This window comes from Dermacentor silvarum, chromosome 7 (genome assembly GCF_013339745.2).
Source record: "Dermacentor silvarum isolate Dsil-2018 chromosome 7, BIME_Dsil_1.4, whole genome shotgun sequence".
Taxonomy (NCBI): domain Eukaryota; kingdom Metazoa; phylum Arthropoda; class Arachnida; order Ixodida; family Ixodidae; genus Dermacentor; species Dermacentor silvarum.
In genome coordinates, this window is record NC_051160.1 from 130,612,764 (window position 1) to 130,637,443 (window position 24,680).

At 44.9% G+C, this 24,680-nt stretch overlaps 1 protein-coding gene across 1 annotated transcript in view; it reads left to right on the plus strand.

Annotated features, from left to right (window-relative positions):
- Positions 1-808: 808 nt before the first annotated feature.
- Positions 809-24,680, plus strand: part of LOC119459178 (phospholipid-transporting ATPase ABCA3-like) — a 32,022-nt gene continuing 8,150 nt past the window's right edge. The window contains exons 1-6 of the mRNA XM_037721004.2: positions 809-996; positions 11,191-11,372; positions 13,221-13,364; positions 17,045-17,162; positions 18,061-18,215; positions 22,297-22,452. Coding sequence (XP_037576932.2) covers positions 903-996; positions 11,191-11,372; positions 13,221-13,364; positions 17,045-17,162; positions 18,061-18,215; positions 22,297-22,452 — 849 coding nt within the window. The 5' untranslated portion in view covers positions 809-902. The remainder of the gene's footprint in view (positions 997-11,190; positions 11,373-13,220; positions 13,365-17,044; positions 17,163-18,060; positions 18,216-22,296; positions 22,453-24,680) is intronic.

Genomic DNA, 24,680 nt, shown 5'->3' on the forward strand with positions numbered 1-24,680 from the left:
GCCTGGTGGTGGACGGCTGGTTGTGACTGTCACGACTAGCAAGTCCTCGTGCCAAGTCATGAGTAACCTCATTGAGGTTAGCCCGGGTCTCGTCCACTTCTCCCATATGCAGCGATTCGGTGAAAAAAAATTTTTTTAGCTCGACATCAGGAGCTAAACTACCTAGCTTACACCACAGCGAACGCTTAAACATTCCGTTTACGCACTCGTCACCGTTGTGTAATCTTTATCTTGCCGAACTCCGAATGTTTCTCGCACAAATTATTTTCCGCCTTACAATAGAGAGGTTTAGATTGTCCGGTAATCGGGTAAATGCGGGCGCACCGGGCGTTGGGGCGTTGTGGCGGAACCGTGAACGTGAGCGGCCTGTATGGCGCTGCCACCTGATGGGGCGCAGAGCTCAAACAGACAAAAAACGCCTAATATTGCAGTAACCAAGTCTATTCTACTTCGCTGCTGGTGCAAATTTTCGGCAGAAAAATGATTACGCCACTGCCAAAATTTTTACACCAGCCTTCACGTTCACGGTTCCGCCACAACGCCCCAACGCCCGGTCCGCCGGCGTTTACCAGATTACCGCACAAGCTGAACCTCTCTAATGAGGTGACCTATTCGCCGCATGTTCAGATTTTGCGGAAATTGGCCGTATTTTCGCAGTGTTTATGTCTGCGCTGGGAGCGCGATAGTACAAGTTCACGTACTTTACACTATTCTGTCGGTGAACGCAAAGTGGCTAGTTGTGTGATGTAATGGTTTATCTCGTGTTTAGACTTCAGCAATGCGCGGCGTGCGTTCGCGCAGTGAGTCTGGGCCTGGCATGCGGCCTGATCCTGTGGACGGTGTCTCTGTTGGTTCCCTTCCTATCGCTGGAGTGGTCGGCACGCACGGTGTCCGCCTACATAATGACCAAGAGCAGTTCCAAGGTAGCCGCCTCCGTGATTCCCATACACGGACTGTATTTCTTCTTCCGCATCGTAGAGTTCTACGAGTCTTATGGTAAGCCTCGATAGTACATTTCATTTTATTTGAGATTTGGTAGTCTCAAATGGGTACGGCGGAGGGGGGGGGGGGCGAGGGCCTTGCATAAAAAGGTGGTTTCGACAAGGAAATGCAACAACAGAAACACATTAGGCATATATCAATAGCAAGTGTGTACAACGCTACTAGGGAAGCACGTACACAAACGCATTAATACATACACATGACAATAGATGATACCTGAAGTTAAATACTATGCAATGAGCGATGGGACGAAAGGCGATAGGCGCAAAGTTAAGGAACACGAAGACAGCGATATGGATTACAGAGCAAATAGGGGTAGTCAATATTCTAGCTGACATTGAAATTGAATTGAAATTGAAGCTCATGTATGCGCAGAACTGGTAGTCTTCTGAATAGGTATAATGGGTGCCAATGAAAGGGGACTGCAGTCGATGATGGCAGGCAATTAGGTGGCGTGGTGATCCTCGCAAACCTGCAGGCATAAGGGGCGACAGAGTAATTGAAGATCACTGGGAGAGGCCTTCGTTCTGCAGCGGACATAAATGGGCCGAGGTTATAATTGCAGTCATCAAGAATATATGATAGGTAATACATGATTCATGATGACACTAATCCAGATTTTAAAAATATGCACGGTACCATAATCACATATGATCATATAAATTCTATGTGATATCCGTCTTTTTCACAGAATATTCCATATGATAATATTATAATTATATATACATGAAATGTGGGGCCTACGTTTTCTTTAATTATGGATTGGTCATCTTTGTTTATTGCGCCGTGTACTGCATGATATAACCTCCATTATTATTTCTGTGTCTTTTCGTGTTTTACAGACTCCACGGCGAAAAACAAACCACAGTTGTAGGGACTGGGAAATTCGCTACCCTATCTTGAGCCAATGCCCATAATTACTCGGTTATACTTTATACTTTGCCTGCACATCACCTATAGTATTAAACCATTATTTGGTAACTTAAACATTGTACCAGCCTCTCCCATGACACTAAAACATGCCTAAAAACCTTGTATGAGCCTTCTTGAGCGCACGTTTAAGTAATTTTTTCCTGAACCGGTAATTAATTCAACCACTTCATACAGCACCGAGGTACCATTTTCGCCTAATGCGAACTCGGTTGGTTCTTCAGTAACAGATAGGCGTACAACATTGGGTACCGTGCGCTTTATTTTAACATAAACAGAACTGTTAAGGATCGCCTGCGGCATTTAGCTCGAATATACTTATTGAGTTTGAATAATTGATCATGCATACATTAATTACAATGAAAGTCAACACGCATAGAAGACTAATGAACAAGAGTTTACTCAATATCTTATCGATTAACTACATTAGAACACATATTGCAATGCATGAATGAAGCCAGTGGTTTCACTAGGCTAATACACTTGTACCGAATTTTGAAAATACGACCACCTTTGAGAGAAGCGCAGTCAAACTTACCATAAAAATTCAGTGTTGTTCCACTTGCTTTACTTTAACAAAACGCCGTTTTATTCATTCAACCTCAAAACTTACGTGAAGAACAATGCAATTCGTCGCAAAACTTTGGGAATGCATATATGAAGACTGTCTCTATCCTCAGAATTCGTTCCAAGTGGATATAAGTTTAAAAGGTACCGGCTAAAATTCGTAAATTGTAATGTGTGGCACAAATTAGGTAATAAATTTAATTGGATTTTATTTTCAACAAGCACATTTGCATCCATATTTTTGAGGCGTATTGGAGTAAAAGCCGCTAAAAGGCAGTTTGACAAAGCTCCCATATCCCCTTTGAATTTCGCAGTGCAGGGCAGCGAACACTAAGTACAGTGATTAGACAACAAAAAATTAGTGTCGTCAGAAAAAGCAGTAAAAAGTGCTAACAAGAGTGAGAATACACCAATTCGAGACATTTATTATTAGTACACTTATAGCTTTGTTGAAACTTCACTCACTCAAGCAATACTATATTGCATCAGGAAAAAATAATTGAAATGTACTTCGCAAAAGCTCGTTATATTCACTTTTAATTTTGTGCAAATTAGGACTGCCTCTGTAAATAATCTAGCTCAAGACGCAGAATTGTGCTACATGTGACGGGGAGAATTGTGCAAACTATTGTAATGATGAAATAACCCCCCCCCCCACCACCACACACACAGTATATATATATATATATATATATATGCATATATGTATATATATATATGTATAACTTCTACAAAACGGTATAAAGCATATTTAGTCATTTTTCCTACTGTCTTGCTCAACCCACGCACTGGCCTTTCCCGGGATATCATCGCTAACGCAAGCTTACTAGGCCGTGCATGTTCCTGGGCATGCTATTTCTCTGACCCAGCAATGCCGCACGGTGTTGCCCCGCAGAGCAAGTCCGGTCGTTCTCGCGCTCTAACGCAGCAGTGGACGGCACTGTACATAGATAGCATGTCGGGGAGGGTCCTATTTAGGCGCTCTGCAAGGCCATTCGTCTGCGGGTGGTAGGTGGTTAACATGCGTTAACTTGTCTGGCTGCATTACAGTATGGCTTGAGCAAGCTCCGCCTTAAAAGCAGTTCCTCTGTCGGGGATCAAGACTTCTGGGGATCCATGTGGTAACAGGACGTTATCGACCAAGAATTTTGCCAATTCCGCCGGAGTACCGTTGGGTAGGGCTTTCGTTTTGGCGTAGCGGCTAACGTAGTCGGTAGGCACGACGATGCACTTATTCCCGGATGTTGACGTCGGAAATGGCCCCAACAAGCCCGATCTGTTGAAACGGTCGGCATGGCGGCTCAATTTTCTGCAGCAATCTCACGGGCCTTGTTTGTGGTGCCTACCGTCTCAGCAGTCGCAGCATGTCCTGACGTAGTGGGCAATGACAGCAGTCTGGCGTGGCCAGTGATACTTGTATCGTCGATGGCGTACGGCTGAATATACCGAATGTACCGAACGATTGGACGATTCTGTGCCCAGAAAAAAATGCAAAAAAAGTCGAGCATAACGACAGCGGTGAGCAGAATCGCTGATCGTGGAAAATCTGATCAGCGGGTGAAGAGCGTGCCCTTTTATACATAACTTGTAGAAGGTTACAGCTTAATTGCTGGTGCCCGTGTGCCTTCAAGAATGTATACGCAGTTCACGTCGCGCATACAATGAGGTTACGCGAAGTTCGGTCAACGGATAGAACCATCGATAACATTCGAGAAAGTTAACGATAAATGTAGGCGCGTCCTGCGCCGAGCGATAACGTGTAGCATTGGTTAGCCGTTGAAAAGCGGTTACCGGAGAAAGATAAGTAAACGTGTCAATATCGGATATGAGAATTTCTTCGAGGGCGCTTCTGCACTCACTTTGTGTGACTTAAAGAAGATGGAGGACCTCGGTTTAGAATCGTAAGTAAGGTGGCCACGCGCTGGGCGGTGACATCATTCGTGCCACTTTGTGTCCCCCGCACAATCCAAGCTTTCAAAAAGTGGGAGAACCTATAACTGTACTAATACCGGTAATGCAGCCATCTTGTTAAGGACAAGATGGACGTGTGGGAAAGCCTTCTTATGAAATTTCGCATTTTGTCTATTACAATGCCGCTCCCGCTAGGGAGCTGGCCTCCACTATATTGATATAAACATTTATTTATTTATTTATTTATTTATTTATTTATTTATTTATTTATTTATTTATTAATACCTCAAAGGTCCCCACAGGACATTACATGAGGGGTGGACACGGAGAAGGCGGAAATGATGATGACGACATTACAAAATTGAGTCGCAACACTCGATGGCAGATCTAAAGCACGCTGTATCGCGGATGAGTGCAGTTTGTCTAGGAAGGCCATTCCAGTATCGGGCAGTTCGCACCAAGAATGATTGCAGGAACGTAGTGGTGCGGGCTCGTGGCGGGATTCCCTAGTTCGAATGGCCTGTTCGACGAACACGATGAGCCAGCTGGATCAGCTCGCTGTCATGAGGTATGGAATAAAAAAAAAAACCTGTGATAGAGGCATAGGCGAGAGATGCGACGACGAGAGACAAGAGGTAACAAGTCTAGTTTTGATTTTAGCGATGAAACGCTAGTGTGATATGAGTAATCTGAAAGAATAAATCTAGCAGCGCGGTTCTGAACAGATTCGAGAGCTTTAGTCAGATTAGTTTGGCAAGGGTCAAAGATAGCACATGCATATTCAAGTTTTGGTCGCACGAGCGTTTTATAGGCAACTGATTTTACTGGTGGCGGTGCCATGAAGAGATTACGGCGAAGATAAGCAAGAGTTTTGTTAGCTCAATTTATTATGTGGGTTACATGATTTGTCCAGGTCAAATCTTTGGAGAGGTGAATGCCTAAGTACTTGAAGAAATCAGTGGTAGATATAGTACTGTTATTAATTTTGTAGGCAGGTGGGATGTAGTTAGGTCGCCGGTGGAATGAAATGTGTACAGTCTTACTTGTGTTCAGGGACATGAACCAAGTAGCACACCAGTTTTGAATATTAAAGAGATCCCCTTGAAGGGAACTTACGTCAGTGAGGTTATTGATAGGGTGGTACACTACACAATCATCAGCAAAAAGACGAATTACAGAAGATACAGTAAATGGCAAGTCATTAATGTAGATTAAAAATAGGAGCGGCCCAAGAACAGTGCCCTGAGGTACACCAGACAGAACGGAGGAAACAGCAGAGGTAAGATTGTTAGCATATGCGAACTGTTTTCGGTTAGTTAAGAAACACTGGATCCAGTTAAAAACAAATGGATGAAGGTTTAGGCGCGATAACTTTAGCAAGAGACGAGAATGTGGAACCTTATCGAAAGCCTTTTCGAAATCTAGGAACAGTCATCAGTTGGGATGTTACGGTCGAGGTTTAAATGAATATCATGAATAAATAAGGCTAACTGTGTTTCGCATGAGTGATCTCTCCGGAAGCCATGTTGATTTGGGTGAAAGAATTTCAACGAAGTTAGGAAGTTAGCAACATGAGAGTAAATGACGTGTTCCGTGATTTTGGAGCATACGCTGGTCCGGGAGATGGGACGGTAGTTACCTGGGAAAGACCGATCACCTTTCTTGAAGACTGGAATGACCTTCCCTATTTTCCAGTCTCTTGGAACTGTACCTGTGTCAAGTGCATGATTGCTGAAAAATGACACACAGGATCGAACTACACACATACTTCGTATTTTTTAACACTTTGGCATTGATTCCATCTATACCACAGGATGATGAGCACTTCAGGGAATCTATAACCTTAACGATGCCTTCTGGCCTAAAATCAATACCGTCTATTGGTGGAAAATCGCAAAATGGAAAACTTGGCATTTAATTGGTAGATTCTTTCGTGAACATGGAACAAAATGCAAGGTTCAAGGCATCAGGAATATCCGAGTCAGAAATGGGTGAGCCAGAGTTATCACATAGGGAAATAGAACTATTATTATCAGGCTATATCGTTTTCCAAAAACGCCACGGGTTAGAGTGCAGCATGTTTGAATGGTAGTAGAAAAGAAATCACGTTTTGTACGTGCTTTTAATGAGTTGTACTGTTTAGTGGCTTCGTTGTATTTTTCCCAGGCCGAAAGAGAACCTCAAGATTTGGCTACGCGAAATAATCGTTTTTCTTATTGTTCAAGCGTTTTAAAGTAGTGTTGAACCAGGGGGAACGCACTCTTTCTTTAATCGTGATAGTCGGAATGTAAAGACCCATTAAACGCAGCATTTCTGTTTTGAAGAGCGCCCAGTTACTCTCGATCGACCGCTGTTGATACGTAAGGCCAAGTTCCTCGTGAAAGACAGAAAGTTCACGATTAATACTGCAATAATCGGCTTTATCATATAGCGTTAGTACTTTCCTTGATATTTTACTTTTGAGTATGTTGCAAGGAAACGTGGCATGGACGACGATGTGATCGCTAAGACCACTGACGTATGTAAGGAGAGGCATCTGATCCGGGTGTGACGTCAAGACGAGGTCTAGGATATTTGACGAGTGTTGAGTTATTCGCGTAGGTTTATTAACCAGCTGCGAGAGACCGAAGAGCAAGCACGTGTTTATAAATTCGCTAGCCATGTTTTTGTGTGTTAGATATGACGCAACATTACTCCAATCTATAGTTGAGAAGTTGAAGTCTCCGAGTAACAAGATGGGGGTGTTAGGATAAGCCGTTGTTAGTTCTAACAACGCGTCGTGAAAAAACGAAAGAAAGGAGCTATCAGTGCTGGGTGGTCGATAACAGCCGATTAGCGTGCGCGGTGAAGTGGCGTGGCAGCACGTCCAAACCACTTCTAAAGGCGTTCTTATATTTACTGAAGAGCACTTAAGTTGGCGATGGGTAGCAATAGCCACACCGCCGCCACGAGTGCCATCGTGTCGGTCTTTGGGAAAAATGTCAAACTCAGGTAGATCAGGAAGAATTTCGGAATCCTGCACTGTGGAATTTAACCACGTTTCCGTTAGTAGTACGATGTTACTGGACGACGAGGAAATGAGGCTGCATAACGAATCTCGTTTAGGCATTAGGCTACGGATGTTAGTGTAGAGCAATGATAGGTTGTGCTTAACACGCTGAGCCGGCCTCAGTGGTTTTTGCCCTTGTTGCTAGGATTGGCGTTCGACAACAGACTGTTTAGCGTGATCGAAAACGTAGGTTTTTCGGCCAGAAATGAGTTTGTCGTAACGGAGCTTAAAGGAAGATAGTTGCGCTTTTCCAAATTCAATTAGACGTCTTAGGGCCAGGCGTGTTTCCGGGGAGAAATCTTCACTAATGCCGTATTCGGTGCCCTTCAGTTTACCGCTTGAGAAAACGATGCCTTCCTTATCCTTAAAGTGGGAAAATTTCACTATTATTGATCTCCGTTTCCCCTCCTGAAAAGTTCCAAGTCTATGGGCACGTTCTACATCACGATTTTCGATAGTTATTCCAAGGCTTTTGTGGCAGTGCTCATTAAGGGTTCATGCTCTTATGGGACCACTAATAACATTTTCTGTAAAACGAGCAAGAAGGCAGTATTTAAGCGCTTAGTAAGGACGAGGACAAAGAAGGAGACGTACGAACACACAGGCGCTACTCACAACAATGAAGTTGACCACGCCGAACAATATAGTGCCATGGAAGTACGTCACCGACCACGTGAGCCACATTGCTCACGGGGAGTAGGGTGACAAAACAGGGCGTGCAAACAGCAATGAAAATTTACTTGTACATGCGCAAAAAAGCAAGTTCCTTTTCACTCAACGCCAGGGAAGTCTTACTAATACAAGAGTCACCGTGATAGTTTATCTGTTCACTCTCGATTATTAGACGGGTTAGTTCATACTTGCTACTTCCAACTATCTGCGTTTTGTCAAAGAGAGGGAGACACCCACAAGTATGGCAATGAATAGCTAGAAAACCATCTGAAGGCGTTTTGTTAACTTTGTAGTTATGCTCCTTGAGCCGTTCATTCACGCAGCGTCCCGTCTGCCCAACGTAACATCGGGCGCAATTCAACGGAATGCAATAAACGACGCCCGATCTGCACTCAGTGAACGCATTCTTGTGTAGCTTTTTGCAGCTTTTCTTTACTTTCTCAGTTGGGTCAGTAGTCCTACATAACATACCCAGCTAGCTAGGTGCTGAGAAAACAACTTGTACATTGTCCCGAGCAGCTAGTTTCTTCAGATTGTGCGACACTTGATGGATATATCACAGTGGTCGGTGACGTGCTTCCATGGCACTATATTGTTCGGCGTGGTCAAGGCAATAAACTTCATTGTTGTGAGTATCGCCTGTGTGTTTGTATGTCTCCTTCTTTGTCCTCGTCCTTACTAAGCGCTGAAATACTGCCTTCATGATGAACCAACAAGCCCATCTTGCCACTCTGGTAAAACGAGCAGCAATCAGCAAGCCCCTGTCATAGCATGCGAGCCCAATTGTTCCCACCAGAATATTGTACGACAAAATATGAACTCGGGAAGCGTTGATATACAACGTTGTTGTACGCAGAAGTACGAAGTGTAGGCTAATCTATGTAATGTCCATTGTTCTCACGTATGCTGAACATTCATAATGGCGGCATACTGAGACACTTGCTCAAGTGTTTCATTTCGTTGGTTTTATGGCGAGATATAATGGAGTGTATGTTAAACATAAAAATGTGAATGCTGGGCGCTGATGGCAGAAAAACTACCCATGCGTAAGTGAAAAATGACGCAATAACGATGACTACGAAACACAATCGACGATATGGTGTGCCAGCTGTAACGTTACAATCATCACTAGGAAAGCGTGCCGTCAATCATTAAGGTAGTGAAAACGCCCACTTAACCTCGTACCATCCCAACCATGTACAGTGGTGAGCACTGTTAGAGTGAACACCTCATTAGTATTCAAGTTGGTATAACTTCAACATACCTTTCAATTCAGGGGGGGAATGTGCCGTACACGACGCCTAATGATGATGCCGATAAAAGAAATGATAGGTTTTTTTGTGCTAAACATCAACTGCTATAGGCTCGTGAATACTAATGAGGTGTTCACCCAAATAGTGCTCAAAACTACATAAGCCTTCATCTGTGCACGCACTCAACGCCAATCCTTGCGATTGCGTATTACGCAACTCCATGCTATTGTCGTTGGTAACGTGAAACTAAAAATGTGACGTTAAAACCAAACAAGCAAAATATACTTATAAGCAACTTGTGTTCAGACATTTAAGTAAATCTCTACGTTTGGAAGCCCATGTTTCTCAAACACATTTCGGGCGAAATTTCTTGAGTTATTTTATTTGCGCTGTGACGAAACGACGGCGCTTCGCCAGAAGTACAACCCGAAAATCAGACCGTGATACAATAACTTCCTGCTGCGCTTGGAGTCAGCCAAGCTGGAGGCCCTCTTTTCAGGGGTTTATCCGGAATTTCGATTTTTTTAGAGGAAGGGGGGGGGGGGGTGGTACCAGACAGTGGGGGGCAGTGTTGATGGGTTTATCCGGAATTTCGATTTTTTTTAGAGGAAGGGGGGGGGGGGGTCGTACCAGACAGTGGGGGGCAGTGTTGATGTGAACGTATTGGTTGAATATTTTTATTGCGATAGCAATTATATGGACACTCCGAGCCGATTCCTGCAATCGGCGTCGCGATTGTCGCCGTCGCCGTGAGGCTTAGTATAAAGTTCAAGGGCGATATAATCGGCACTGTGCGCCGTATGCTTTATCTGCGAATGAACGCGCGCGAGGGACGCGCGCTTTCATTGGGAACAAACGCACGGCGAAGAGCAAACGCGATGGCTTCCGTCGTGCGAAAGGCCGTGGTGGGATGGGAGGGATGGAGGGGAGGCGACATTTAGCTGCGGCACCAAATGCGTATCTTGCGCCGGGGCGCAAAGAGAACTGGCGACTCAATCTCCCATGCGAAAGGGGGAAACCAGGCCGGCAGCAGGGGAGGGAGGGGGTGCGGCTTCTACTCTGCCGGCAACTGCGTATACGTCTACTTTGCGCGGCTACGGGCGGTTGCGCGTGGTGAAGCGCACCGTATCTTGAAAGTGATCTCCACACAGATCTTACTTTATACGCGCTGTGCTTTCGCCGCTCAGTTTCCGTTGAAGCGATAGACCACACAAACCTTCGCTCGCTGCTGCCGCCACGCTTGCTTACGCCTGAGCTTTGATAGTGGTTGCCTGCGGTCATCGAGTGTGATCTCTTCATGTTTGCTTGTGCGCGCTGACACCATGCTTGTTAATTCATTTAGTAAGCGAATGTGTCCAAGTTTATGCAGCCGATAAAAGTGCTATCCTTACTCGGATCCGTATAGCTCTACTAATTTGCTGTCGCAATTGATGCGCTTCGCCTTTCGGGCGAAACGGCGACGTTTTTGAGCGAATAGCGGAGGGGAGGGGGGGGGGGAAGCTTCAAGGTGCTGGCGCTCTTTTTACTACGTTCCTTTATTTAATTAAGGCTGAACGCTTTGTTTCAACAAACGGTGACGGAAAAGCTGCTAATTAGCAGACGTATACTAATTAGCCTTTTAAGCAAGCATATAAACCACATTTTACAAGGTAGTTCGTCCTTGTTGGTGCATCTCGGGCTGGATTTTTTTTTTGGGGGGGGGCGGTGTTGGGATCCTCCTGAGGGTGATTAGGGGGCGGTATATAAATCCCGGCTTATTTTTGACGAGGGGCGCGCAGTTTAAAGACTTTGCGCGCTGGTTCGCAGACGTGCCGTTCGGCTGGCCTGCCATCTACCGGAAGGCACTGGGTCGGGACAACGTGACGCCGTTCACCATCCTGCTGTGCATGGGCGCCAGCTCATTCGTGTTCAGCATCGCCATCTGGTATCTAGAAGCCGTGCTACCGTGGACCAACGTGGTGCCGCTGCCGCTCCACTTCCCATTCATGGTGCGGGCGCACATGTGGCAGATATTCTGGTCTAACATTGCCTTCACCCACCGCGGTATAGCCCAGTAGCTTTGGCGTTACGCTGGTGAGCTCGAGGTTGCGGGTTCAATCCCCGCAGCGGCGTCCGCAATTAGATAGGGACAAAATGCCAAAAATCACACCCCATTACGCTGCTGTGAAAGTGGATTACGAGCGAAGCAGTTTAAGCACACGACATAGAGGTGACACAGAATTTAGATCAAAGCTATCAGCAAATTTTATCTCTTGAGCGGCGACGGCGGTCGTCTCCGGAAGAAACCCACACTTAGTTTTATTTTGATCAGTGGTCTTGATCGGCGGCATAGATTCGCGTGGAAGACTACTGACTCATCAGGGAGCCGCAGGAAACTAGACACGCGCGACGGGACCGCCACGCCTGGAGAGCGGAAGGAAACTGGGCACGCAAGCGCTTGGAACGACGACCAAGAGACGGCGTGCGAGCGTACACATTGCCGACGTGGGTCACAAAGTGGCAAATCTTTTAGAAACCCTTATTATCTACCTGAGAGTCTACTGATGTTTACAATGGTGCCTATTGATGACTAATTTACTTAAAATGCATATGTAAGTGATGACACGTATAAGTTTTTGCATAGAATAAAGCAATTTTGCATCAAACTCGGTGGCTGAATTTTCGCATACCCACATTCCTTGACGGACACGAAAAATACATAGAACCTTAGGCGTAGACAGCGAAAACGCCCGTGTGGTTGCGTTGTAGTGCACGGTAAAGAACCCCAGGTGGTCAAAATTAATCCGGAGCCCTCCACTACGGCGTGCCTCATAATCAGAACTGGTTTTGGCACGTAAAACCCCTAAATCATTCAAGCTTCGCGGTAGAAACGCTTGTGTACTAGGATTCTGCTGCACAGTGAAGAGCTCTAGGCGGTTAAAATAATCCGTAGTTCCCTCGCTATGGCGTGCCTAGAAATCAGATCGTGATTTCGGCTCACAGAACTCTAGAATTGTTATTAATGCCGCTTTCCATCTTTCGCTGCTATGGTGCTATCACTACGGTGTTATGCTGCTTAGCATGATGTTCCGGGTTTGAAACGCCTCCGTGTTCCGATGGCGGCAGATCGAAAAAAAAGAGGGCTTTGGCGCCTAGCCTCGAATTACAATAAACGGTGCTTTCTGCAGTGAGAGGCTCGTGTGTCATTATCAGGCTTTGGATTTTAATTAACGAAACCACTTTCTAAGATTAAAGTCGTTCGTGTTCGATGTAAGGATTTTTAACGTATATTTAATATAGATGGCATCTCAAATGTGGCTTGCCAATATCAAAAAAAAGGTAAAAGCAAAAAAGTGGCTTTAACTAGTCGGCGCAGTTCCCATAATCCGGGGGATCAGATTGTCGAAGTACCAACTTTATTAGAAAGAGGCGTTTGTAAATGTATGTGGATGGAATGCGCGGAACATGAAAAAAAGTTCTCCAACACAGAGGAATACATGGATTGTGAACTGTGGGCAGCGTAAATGCTGACTAACATAAAAATGTTTATTTCCAAGACGAAGAAGTATCATACACATAAAAGAGACGAACGAGAAGCATCGTCTCTCATGTCTTCAGTATCAAGCATACGATGCCGAAAATGGGTGTGATGTATTCAAAGGCTATTGAACTGAAATGGAAACATCATCTATTGTTTCGAGTTTCCAAGAAACTGATGGACAAAAAGAAATAAAGCTTGTTGCAGGATCGTTAACTAATTGCTACCATGACCTGCGTTTTCAACATATGGATGTCGTAGAGCTTGAACGGGGTGCATCTGTGTGCATGGCGAAACTATCATCTCTGTCCGTCGGCAGGCGAGCTACTGGAACGTGGTCGAGGAGGAGTTCAAGGTGGCTGGGAGCCAAGAGAGCAGCCACTCGAAGGACGAAGGCCAAGAGAACTTTGAGGAAGAACCACGCCATCTGCTGCTCGTGCTCGAGACCATCGATCTGTGCAAGGTTTGCGCCAGTGTGCTGGCTTTGTACGAATTCTTTTTGAAAGAATTAAAAAGAAACGGCAGTGTACATCCGCTTGTGCTAGCCAACTACTCTAATGATTGCAAAATTAATGTCGCCACGCCACCTAGAACCTTTCGACTGCGTTTCATTCAAGGTAAACAATTAGTTGGATTATTTTCATGCTTAGCAGGCTAAAGCAGTTCTGTTCATTACGTGACCTAACAATAATCTGCATGCCTTTGCTCTTTAACACGTACTGCCACCCTCATGCTTCTTAACTATATGCCTGATATTTTACGTTCCATCTCTCGTGCCATGGCCCCTACCTTCTATTTATGAGACTATATTCTATTTTTGTAGTACACCATGTTAAGGTTTAGTGACGCCGTGCTCTGCACAAAGTGACCGACGTAAGGTGAGGTAATAGGGCAGCTGAGTACTTAGTTGGGCAGCGGGAGAACATCGCAGTTTTTCTTGCATGCAATGGGTAGAGCGGATCTCTTCGGTGCTCTGTTAACAACCAAATCGCCTGCTTCTCCGCGACGAACTTCATAAAAATATATGCAGATCAAGTGGATGCTGAAATATATGTGAAATGAAGCTGTCCGAAGCGGTCACTTCAAAGCATTAGGACTAAGCTTGATTCGCCATTGTTTTTTTATTGCGATAGCAATTATATGGACACTCGTAGGCGGATTTCTGCCGTCGGCGTCATCGTCGCCGTCGGTGTGAGGTTTTGTACAAAATCCAAGGGCGATAAAATCGTCGCCACCGTGTGCCGTATGTTGTATGTGCGAGTGAAAGCGCGCGAGGGACGAGTGCTTTCACGGAAAGCGAACGCACGGCGGAGAGCTAACCCGACGTCTTCCGTCGTGCGAAAGGCCGTGGGAGCATGGGAGGGAGGAGAGGAGGCGACGTTTAGCTGCGTCACCAAATGCGTATCTTGCGCCCGGGCGCGAGGGGAACTGGCGACTAAATCTCCCACGCGAAAGGAGGAAAGCAGGAAGGCAGCGTGGGAGGAAGGGTGTGCCGCTTCTACTCTGCCAGCAACTGCGTACTCTGGGCCGCTGCGGGCTGTCGCGGGCACCATATCTTGAAAGGGCAACACGGCTTTGACACGACTTTGCCACGGCTGTGACCTTAGTATGCGCTCTCCTTTCGCCCCTCAGTTTTCGTTGAAGCGTTGGACCGCACGATCCTTCGCTCGCTTCTGCCATCGCGCTTGATCACGCCAGCGTTCTGACAGTGGTTGTAGGCGGTCATCGAGTGTGATCTATTCATGTTTGCCTGTGCCCGCTGACACCATGCTTCAGTTAGTAAGCGAGTGTGTCGAAGTTTATGCAGCCGATAAAACTACTATCCTTATTCAATATAGCTTCCTACTTCAAAGCTTCATCGCAGGCGTTTCATTCCGGAAAGCAGAACCACTTATCACTGCATGCTTCGCGACATACAAGTGAGAAACTTGATCACTGCACCGACAAATAACATCACATCGTGGTGCAGTGTTTCATATCTTATGTCAGTGCTTTCTGGGCAAATAGATGATAGTGATGTTGCGCGTACAATCCAATATGAATACATACCCTCCCAAGAGCCCTTGTATCGTACATTGCTCATTATGGTCAATCCTACTCAAAATTGACTAGTAAGCAATTATGTAACATATTTAGACTGGACATGCAAGATGCGTGAAGAACTGGATGAAAATGATATAATAATTTTCATGTCACTACCTTACGGGAAATTGACACTAATTTGATCTAGATAGTCCTGTCGTCAGACCTTGAAGTGCACCCATGTTCGTATTTTTGATACTGGGAAACATAAATATCTACAATGCAGTGTAACTATGGTAGCCCACCTGATAACGTCACATGTCTGTTTCCGTTTTTATGGAATGAAAGCAGTTCTATCATTCGTTCAGTTTCTTTTATATGGAACACGAGGAATCAGCTACTTTGTCCACAAGCATGCAGGTGCTACCATTCATCTGTTTAACGCGGATATGGAAGGAAAAGTGTGTTTCTCACGTGCGTAACATACCACTCAGTAATATAACTGACTTACAATGGCATTATTGTCCTTAGATGTCTTGACCTAAGGAGTATTTAAATAATAGTTGTTCGGCTGGCACTGGTCCCGACGATGTGTGTTTATTCGTGGGCATTTATCTGCTTCGTGACCTTCTTCCAAAATATAGTTTCTGGTTTCTTTTCGCCTCTTGCTGTATAAGACTGTGCGAGCAGTATACATCGATGGTTGTTAGTAGCGCTTTGTACTGTCGCCTTTTTTTCCCCGTATGAATTGTGGGCTAATTTACGCTTTTCCTCGACGAAAGAATGTTTCACCAATCAGCCCAAGCAGCTGCTCTGTTATGGTTTCCGTTTTACAGCGCAACTCTTAGGCGCCCGTTATTGCGGCGAGCATCGGCCTAACCGAGCGAACGAGCACAGCGAAAGATGAAAACGAGCGTGGAGCGCAGGGTGAGAAGAAAGGCGTAGTGCCGCGCAAGACGGCGACGACCGCTACAAGACGGTGCTAGAGTAGCGGCTGCGCCGGCCGAGCGGAGGAAAAGAAAAGCAGGAAAAACGTGGAGTACGCTTCAGCTTCGCTTTTAAGAGTGGAACGCGGTAGCGTTATTGGACGCCGTTGACGCTGTAACCGCAAATTCTGCGACATGGGGCGCGATGAAAATTTAGAAAGGCTCGGTTTTAAACATTCCCCTCAATGTTGCCTAGAACCAAAGTACCGCGAAACGCCATCAGAATTGCAGGACGCTTAAGGTCCGCCTTTAAGAGTGGAACGCGACAGCAGTCGAGGATCCCTGGCTCTTTATCAAGCTTTTTTTCTCGTATATTCGAATTACAATCCGACGCTATCACGTATGTAGGTTGTGTTTGAGTCGTACTTTACGATTTTGCTGACGGATTTTACTTTGAGAAATTCAATTTTTCTTCACTAACGGCTTGCCCCACGCGAAGGGCCCGTCCGGTCGGGCTGGTTCGGGATGATGTGGTTCGGCATGATTATTTCCGATGCTTAACGTCGACACCGACGCCGGACCCTTAACGCTCGCTTTCTTCCGTGGCAGCGGTGGCGCCAGTCGAGCGGGGAAATCACAAAAAAGAACCAGAAAGCTCGTCTTCTCGCATAGCGTTCGCCGCAAGCGTTTCGAGGTAAAGATTACGGTGGCATAAGCTGTAGTTGGCGGGAAGTGGCAACTGTGTGGCCTGTCTATATAGTATAGCGCCGCGCGTCGCGGCTCTGCCAGCCGGTGCGGTGACTGGTGCGATGCCTCAATACATCGCGAAATGAAAACACGTAAAGAGATGCACTCAAATTTCGCATTAGGGAGTATCGTAATCGTCGGTGAATTTTTTGCCGCCCAGAACAAGTCACTGATTCAATTCGCGATCACGACGGCCGCACCGCAACGGTTGGTTGCGTGCAAAACAGTTGAAGTAGTGAGAATGCGCTCGTTTAACACCACCTTGTGGCCAACATTATTCCTGATTCTCATCCTGGACGCCCTCCTCTCATAGCTTGCTCTGCATACCCGGAATGCAAATCGGCGCCAATTCTATTACAGTGTTTGTGTGCTGTCATGGTTTTCTACCTACAGCTGCGATGGGTAGGAGAAATGCTCTGGTGTACGAAATTACATATCCTCGTCACAGGTGTACCGCAAGAAGTTTGCAGTGGATCATCTCAACATGCGACTTTACTACGGCCAGATTTTCGTGCTGCTGGGTCACAATGGCGCCGGCAAAACAACGATCTGCAGCATGCTCTCCGGTGAGCGCTCCCTTTTGTGCTCCTTGTCACTGGCGGAAAACCGGATCACTGTGGGTCACGCCTAAAGTGTGTGGAAGCTCACTCTTGAAACTATTATTGTATATCTGCGGTGACCCGTAAAAGTGCGACTGTCCGTTTTTTTTTCCAAAACGAAGCACTAGCCGTGAACACCAACGTACAGCATTCTCCTAAACTTTGACGAAATTACCGTCAGCAGAATTGCTTAATAAAGCGAATCCTTGAATGCTGTCCTCTTCGGAATATCATAATTTTCAATACACCTCCTTTGAGTACAATAGCAGCCTGTCTTAAGAGGTTATTTAAAGCAAAAGTTGCTCCAAGCATTGTATGGTAAGAGTGCGTAAATATTTAAGGACATTTGTTACGTCGATAATTTTTAGTCTGCGAGAAAATGCCAAATGACCTTTATCGTAACGTTAGTGCAGGTTAACGCAAATTCATACATCAGAATTGTCAAATACTCTGTATTTAAAACACGCGTTTAGATTCTTTTTGTCTTCGTTAATTTTTTTACGAAGTGTAACCGAAGTACCATAGTTTGATAGGTAATGGGCCTGCGACAAATGTGCATGTAAGCTCTTGTTAAGGCTTGCCGCTTCTAATTTAATGCAACACTGCCTAAATAGCAAGCAATACGGCAGATCTTGAGACGAAATTTGAGATTGTGTGCCCAGAACTAACGGAGAATTCAGTTTTTTTCGAAAATCCCGTTTCTAGTACGCTTTTGTAGCTGACTGTGTACGCTTTCATTTATCTTTACGTGTATACATATGAATCAGCCGTACATTGCATCGTTAATGAGAAAGTAACGCGCCGAAGCGCTCTATTTAATCCATACAACTTTAGATGGTTAAATTCCTCTGTACATACTCTGCAGGTTTTTTGCGACCGTCGTACGGCACTGCCATCATCGAAGGATTCGACCTGATGACGAATCATGACGACTCTCTGGAGAACGTCCGCGTTTGTCCTCAGAAGAACATGCTGTACGAAGACCTGACCGTCTACGAGCACCTTTATTTTTTCGCCATTGTGAGTGTTTGAACAATTTGCGGTTCTGAATGGAGTATAACTTTGCTGATACGGACCACTGCCTCGAAGTTTTATCTTCATTACGCCACGGGCTTGCCCCAGGTATCACAATTTGGATAGTACCCGCCGTTCTAAGAGATATTTTGTCTCAATCATTTTTAAGACCAAGCAGTACGTTTAGAAGATGTCACTGCTTCGAGAGATTTAGTACCAACAAATAATGCGCCTATACGACGTACGTGGAAAAACCGTTTCTAGTTGACGCTAGTAGTAAATGAATAGCAGCAGCCTTATCAGTTTTAATTTTTATCTTGACCGGACAATGTTTTGGGAGGAAAGACCTGACTGCATTATGAGGCAGCTGTGCGCACTCGTGAAGTAAGCTGAGCATAATCCGACTGACCGCATTGGGGTCTTTCTTTTTTAGTAAAGAAAAATTATGTCTTGTGTGTAAAAATACATCGTGCAGAAAAAAAATAATTTGCCGCTCCATCCTAGCTCCAGAAAAGAGGACGTAAAAACTGTAAAGTTCCGTCTTATTGCAGACGCTCACAACGCAAGGAATCAGTCTACGAAACCTCGGAACTCGAAATCGACAGTTTTACATAATTTCCAGCATAGTCTGCAGAAACACTGCTAGTGAACCCACACGCAGATGTAACAGATCGTGACACCTAGGTGACGTAAAGTGCACCAGTAGACAAAGCCATGAATGACCGTCTTCCTTGTTTATTAAACGGAAAGACCACTTATCGACTAATCGCTTGCAGCATCACACTTGAAAAAGGATACTTATGGTTCTTTAGTAATGTGCCAGAATTTCGATCACATAGCTTGCGTCTTGGCATATCGATATCGTATAGGACTTCGATGAAAGCACCGATTGAGAAGCTGACGGCAAAGCGAAGCAATAAAATGGGCCTTGTACACCTGCCCCAATATGAGAATGTGAAATCGAGTCCATACGTGTCATTGGTCGTTTTAGCCTTTCGCAGTTTCTGAACATTGTTTCTTAGGCATAGTCAATCTTTCACTTCCTCTGGAGCATTGCGCTCAGCAAACCGCAGCCTCTTAGCTTTATTATTAGGCACCGTAAAGAAATTGTATTCTTTCTTGTGACAATTGTGCTTCGCAGCCACGGAACCCAGAATTGGCAGGATTTTTTTATAGCAGGTTTAAATTCGTTCTCTATGACGCATGGCAGCGTGAACTTCCAGGGCATTCGCGGAAAACATTGTTTCCTTTCCGTTTAACGTCCTTCTTTTTCGTTCGTGTGCCCACCGACAAGCTTTCGGTGAGATAAGCACATAAAATATTGTTTCGTTATGACGCGCAGCACATCCACAATATCTGAAACAAGGTCAATTACTTGATCGCTTATATTAACGATTATAACGATTATATCCACCACCTAAATGACCGTAAAGTAACGCTAGCGAAACGAAACCATCCACAAATTCCTCTCGACCAGGCTTATGACGTCGCGTCAAGATTAGAGAGGCAGTCGGCATTAGCTCAGAAACAACCTATACCAAAATCTGATAGACCACCAGCCTTTATAACAAAATATTCTAACGCCCTCCCAAACATAAACAACATCCTACGAAAATACCACCCAATATTATCAAGTAACGAGTGTCTGAGAAAAGCGTTCCCGGATGTACCAAGGGTTACCTAGCGCCGCAACAGAAACCTTAAAGACATGTAAGTGCATTCAAAAGTCAGCCAACATCATTCCCCCGTTATAAAAGCATGTTCTCGCTCCCGGTGCAAAAGCTGCAAGCACCTTCAAATGACCTTAAAATTAATAGTACCGCAAATGGCTACACACACGAAGTGAAAACTAGCTTCACTTGCACTAACTCCGATGTAATTTATATGCTTGAGTGTTCCTTCTGTAAGAAGCAATACATCCGTGAAACAGGAGAATCAATGAACATCAGGCTAAACGGACATCGCGCGGACACAGCTAAAAAGCTTCCCAAAGACGTCGGCGAGCATTTCAACCAATCAGGTCATAACTTTGATGAGCTTAAACTATATGCGTCCTACAGTCAAATTTTCGTTCTGCGCGAGACAGAAAATATAGAGAATCGTACCTCATTCATAAGTTCGATACATTGCAACCAATAGGCATGAACGTTTCAAAGGCAGCTTTAGAATCTATTCGCTATGCTAAATTGAAAAGCATAGGCAACAGCACTTAGTTATTGTTCATTGAGTGGCTTAGTTGGTCTTTTTTGTTATGCGACTTTCAATAATATTCCAACCTCCCTTTGCTTTCACTCAATCCTTTCGTCCTTTTATCTATATATCTACACCAGTTCCAGGGAGTGCAGGTCTGTTTCAGTTCCGGCACATCCTCAGCACCACTAATAAATCTATTCAAGCTTTTTCACATACACGCACACCCAAAGCACCATGCGAACAAATGCAGTTGAAAGCACTCCTATGTTGGTTAATACAATTAACAAACGCATATGAGAGCGTGCAAAGCCTTTCCTGAGATAACAAGGACGCTCTTGCACGTAGGTGTAGTTGAAGCTTCGCTGCTTCGTGTTACTCTTGGCGAGCTACTATAGCGTCGCAGTGTTCCCAGAGGTGACACCGAGACATTTCCTCGCTCTTCGAAGCTTAGTAACAAGCTAAATTCGTGGTACTGGACATCGCCAAATCCGTTCGGAGGAAAATGCTGCCTTGCGTGAAAGGTTTTCCGTCCTTTAGCCCTATTTTGCACACAGATGCAAACGGTCTCATCATTTAGCGTTCATGAATCATGATTAAGATAAAAATAAACATACACGAAAGACGTTGATACAGGCGCACAACATAAGGTACTCGAGCAAGAAGCACGTGCACGCACGGATTTCTTTTCTTTTTTTTTCTTGAACTGCTCATCTGCTAGCAAGGTCGCAGGATCGAATGCCCGCCACGGCAAGCGGATTTGGATGGAGGCAAAAGGAAAATACCATAGGCGGCGACTACGAGGGGGATGGGTGGATAGCACAAGCCTCCCCCCCCCCCTGAATTTTTGCCGGTTGGCTGTGCCCCCCCCCCCCCCCCCCCCCGAGATTACCGATGGCTCAGGGAGCATTATGTCTTCTTTTGTAGGAAAAATCGACGGAAGAACTACGCTTGCCTAAATGTTGAAAGCACAGTACAGCCTTGAATTGCCCCGCCTACATAGATTCGTCTCGCACCTGATTTCAACTGCTGATATAATAGTGTTCGAAGTTCGGCATCCGGAAAACCGAAGAGCTCGTAAATTGGTTAATTGGAGCACCATGACAATGGTAGTTGTTAAACGGGGGAACAGCAGGTTACCATGCGCTTGTGCGGTGTTGTGTTCGTTGAAAGACAGAAGTCTCATCTTTCGAAGAGATCCAGATCTCGTGAGACTACAATTAATGATTTGATACAAGAAATTTGTATATAGGCTGCCTCAATGTGGAAATTGTTAGGCAGGGTTTATCTGCACGATCGATCTTCAGGAATCGGTGCCTCTGCGCAGCAACAACTGCTCTTCTGCAACAAAGTCGTTCAGAACTGTGCTCAGACTCAACACGTTTTATACGTCGAGAAAAGAATAAGTGCTGTTTGTCCCTCAAATTTGAAGGAAACGAATATTTGGCAATTTATATATGTGAATCCTGGAATCAAACATGAATATATTAGCAAACACTATATATGTGAATCGTATTCGAAATTTCGAATACTCAAACATTCATATTTCTTCGCAGGTTTTTGATTTGTAGCATCATATATAAACTTCCTACGGAAGAATCTCAGCACGCGTCTTGGAATTGGGGCAATACATCTTCAACAGAACACGCCAATTTGGCAACAATACTGAGGTTTGGTTGTCTTGTGTCCTGGATGCACATTTAACTATTACTGCACTTTTTACTAACAATTAGATACGTGCTCGTAGGTACGAGACCAATTTTATATTACCGATTACCAAATTGAAAAGTAGTGAGAAGTGAGGACTACAAATGCTGTTGTAAGACTCGCTGAATTTTTACCTTTAATTCAGTCATAATGTATGCGGAACACTTTGTGTCTTTCCACCATTCCGAAGGTTCAGCGTGTCGCCCCGGAAGCCATCGCAGAGCAGGTGGAGCTCCTACTGAAGTCGCTCCACCTGAGTTCGCACATGCATAGTTTCCCACGAACACTGCCTGCAGGATTCAAGAGGAAGCTCAGCCTAGCCATTGCAATCATCGCCGATCCAAAGGTGACATTCGCAATAGCATACTGCTTAGACCGAGTTGCGCGTAATAAATTTAGCTGCTGCTTGGACGCGATTTACCACCCCCCGGTAACTGTTGCCGTTACTCGTAACTAAGTTTATTCGGAGAAGACAGGTACATTTCTTTAACAAGGTGGCTGTGTTAGGAGGCACATTTGCTCGCTGTAGACAGACTAGATAGCGATAGGTATGGAATTGCCTAAATGCATGCTTATCTAACTCATACTCGTGTTATCGAATCCCATGGTTACTAGCTGGCTGAACGTTCGGTAGCACTTAAGGAGTATTTAGTCAGCACACGTTATGGCAATATTCTTTTCAAGGTGACAAGGTTTAAAGGGATCACCAGTGTCAATGATTAACAAACTAAAAAAATATTTCAGCAGGACCAGCGCTCAGACGAAATATCAAAAGTCAGAGGGACAAAGATGGCAACCGTAGTTTGATCCAACCACTGGTACGTAATCTTCTTTCTTTCGTCTAAGCGCTGGTCCTCTAGCATTTGAACTATCCAGTACCAAGCGGCTCAAATTTCTACTTGTTGAAATTAGTGCATATCCTACACACATGTTTGAATCTATGTGAATTGAAGCATTGGTGAAGCACGGGTAAACAAATGCTATGCAGCCAACATTGATACGTAGAAATGCCTTTATCATCATCCTCTGGAACGTGTAATGCTGAGCAATGTTTGTTTATGCCCTATTCCCTGTCACAAACTATGCCGAAATTCAAACAGCAGCTCATGCGAATGCAGAATGTGGATGTCGACGTAATGAAAATGTGAGACGTCGACGTCGTCATAATGGCAAAGAAGACGCTTAGGGTTATGCAAATAGTGCATTTTATGACTAAATCGAATACGAATCGAGTAGTGGCAGAAGCACATCAAATTGAATTGAACATCAAGTACTTTTTGAATAGCTTTCGAATAATCAACGGCTTTTATCGCAGATAATATAAAACAATGTTCACATCCTAGAATTCTGAGCAAGTTTCTGTCATTACATAGTACGTTATGAAGCGTTGTTTATTAAAAGAAGTGGGGCATTACGAGCAAGCAAGCAGTTTCTTCGGATGCACCGGACTCTTCAGAGAGTGCGAACGATGGCTGCATAGCCTTGTAAATTATGGCTACATAAGCGACATAGGCTGCTCCACTGCGCAAGTTCGTATGTTTTAGTTATGTCTGTACTGGGCCCGCGGGGGTGTAAAATTGTCGTACTTTAGCAGCAATTTGATGTTCAATTTCGCCCAGTTGACGTTTTCAGTATTTGAAAAATATTCCCATTTACGAATAGTGACTACTCGATTCGAAGACCAAATCTAGTAGGAGAGTATTGGATGCGTTATTCAGAAGTTTCGAATATTCGCACGAACTAAAGATGTTAGATGATTGCCGAGCGAAGAGTTGGGAGGTGTATGCAGGTACACATATGATGCCAAAGATAATGTTTTGGCGCCCAATGAAGTGAGTACAATGAAGTAAATCTCACCATCATTGGAGCGCTTTATGTACCCGTGGCGTAGTAAACAGGCGTGTGTTATGCAACATTATGATCACAGTAATCCTCTTAAGAAGCTACTTGGCGTTGCCACGAAATGACTAAGCTTGCAATTTTAACGTAATCGTCACAGAATCAGCTGTTGTATATTAAGGTCGAGGTTCGATCCCACCAGTGAACGCGCAATTGTTTTATTGTGAGGTATAGATCTTTTGCATATGCTGGCAACATGTGTGCATTTTCCATTCCCGCTACCATCGTGAAGGATAGACATGGCACAGAACAGACAAAGAAAGCTTAACTTGAAAAAGTTGCAGGTCCGCTCGAAAGGCGAAGCATTGAATGCGATAGCAAATTAGTGGACAGCTTTACGATGTAAGGATAGTAGTTTTATTATCGGCCGCGTAAACTTTTAAACACATGCATGCGAACTCAATTAACAAGCATGGTGTCAAGCGCGCACAATCAGGCACGAACGCATCTCACTCGATGACCGCGGAAACTCGCTATGAAAACGCTGTAGTGAGTAAGCGCGGCAGCAGCATCGAGCGAATTGACCTTCGTCCCACCGCTCGCACCAACACGAAAGTAAGCCGCGAAGAAAGAGCACAGGGAAGACTCTGCCGCCGCCGCAGCTGGCTTTCAAGATACAGCCGGCCCTTGTGGGAGCGCGCGGCGTATAACGCCCTCCCTCCCCTCCCCTTGGAG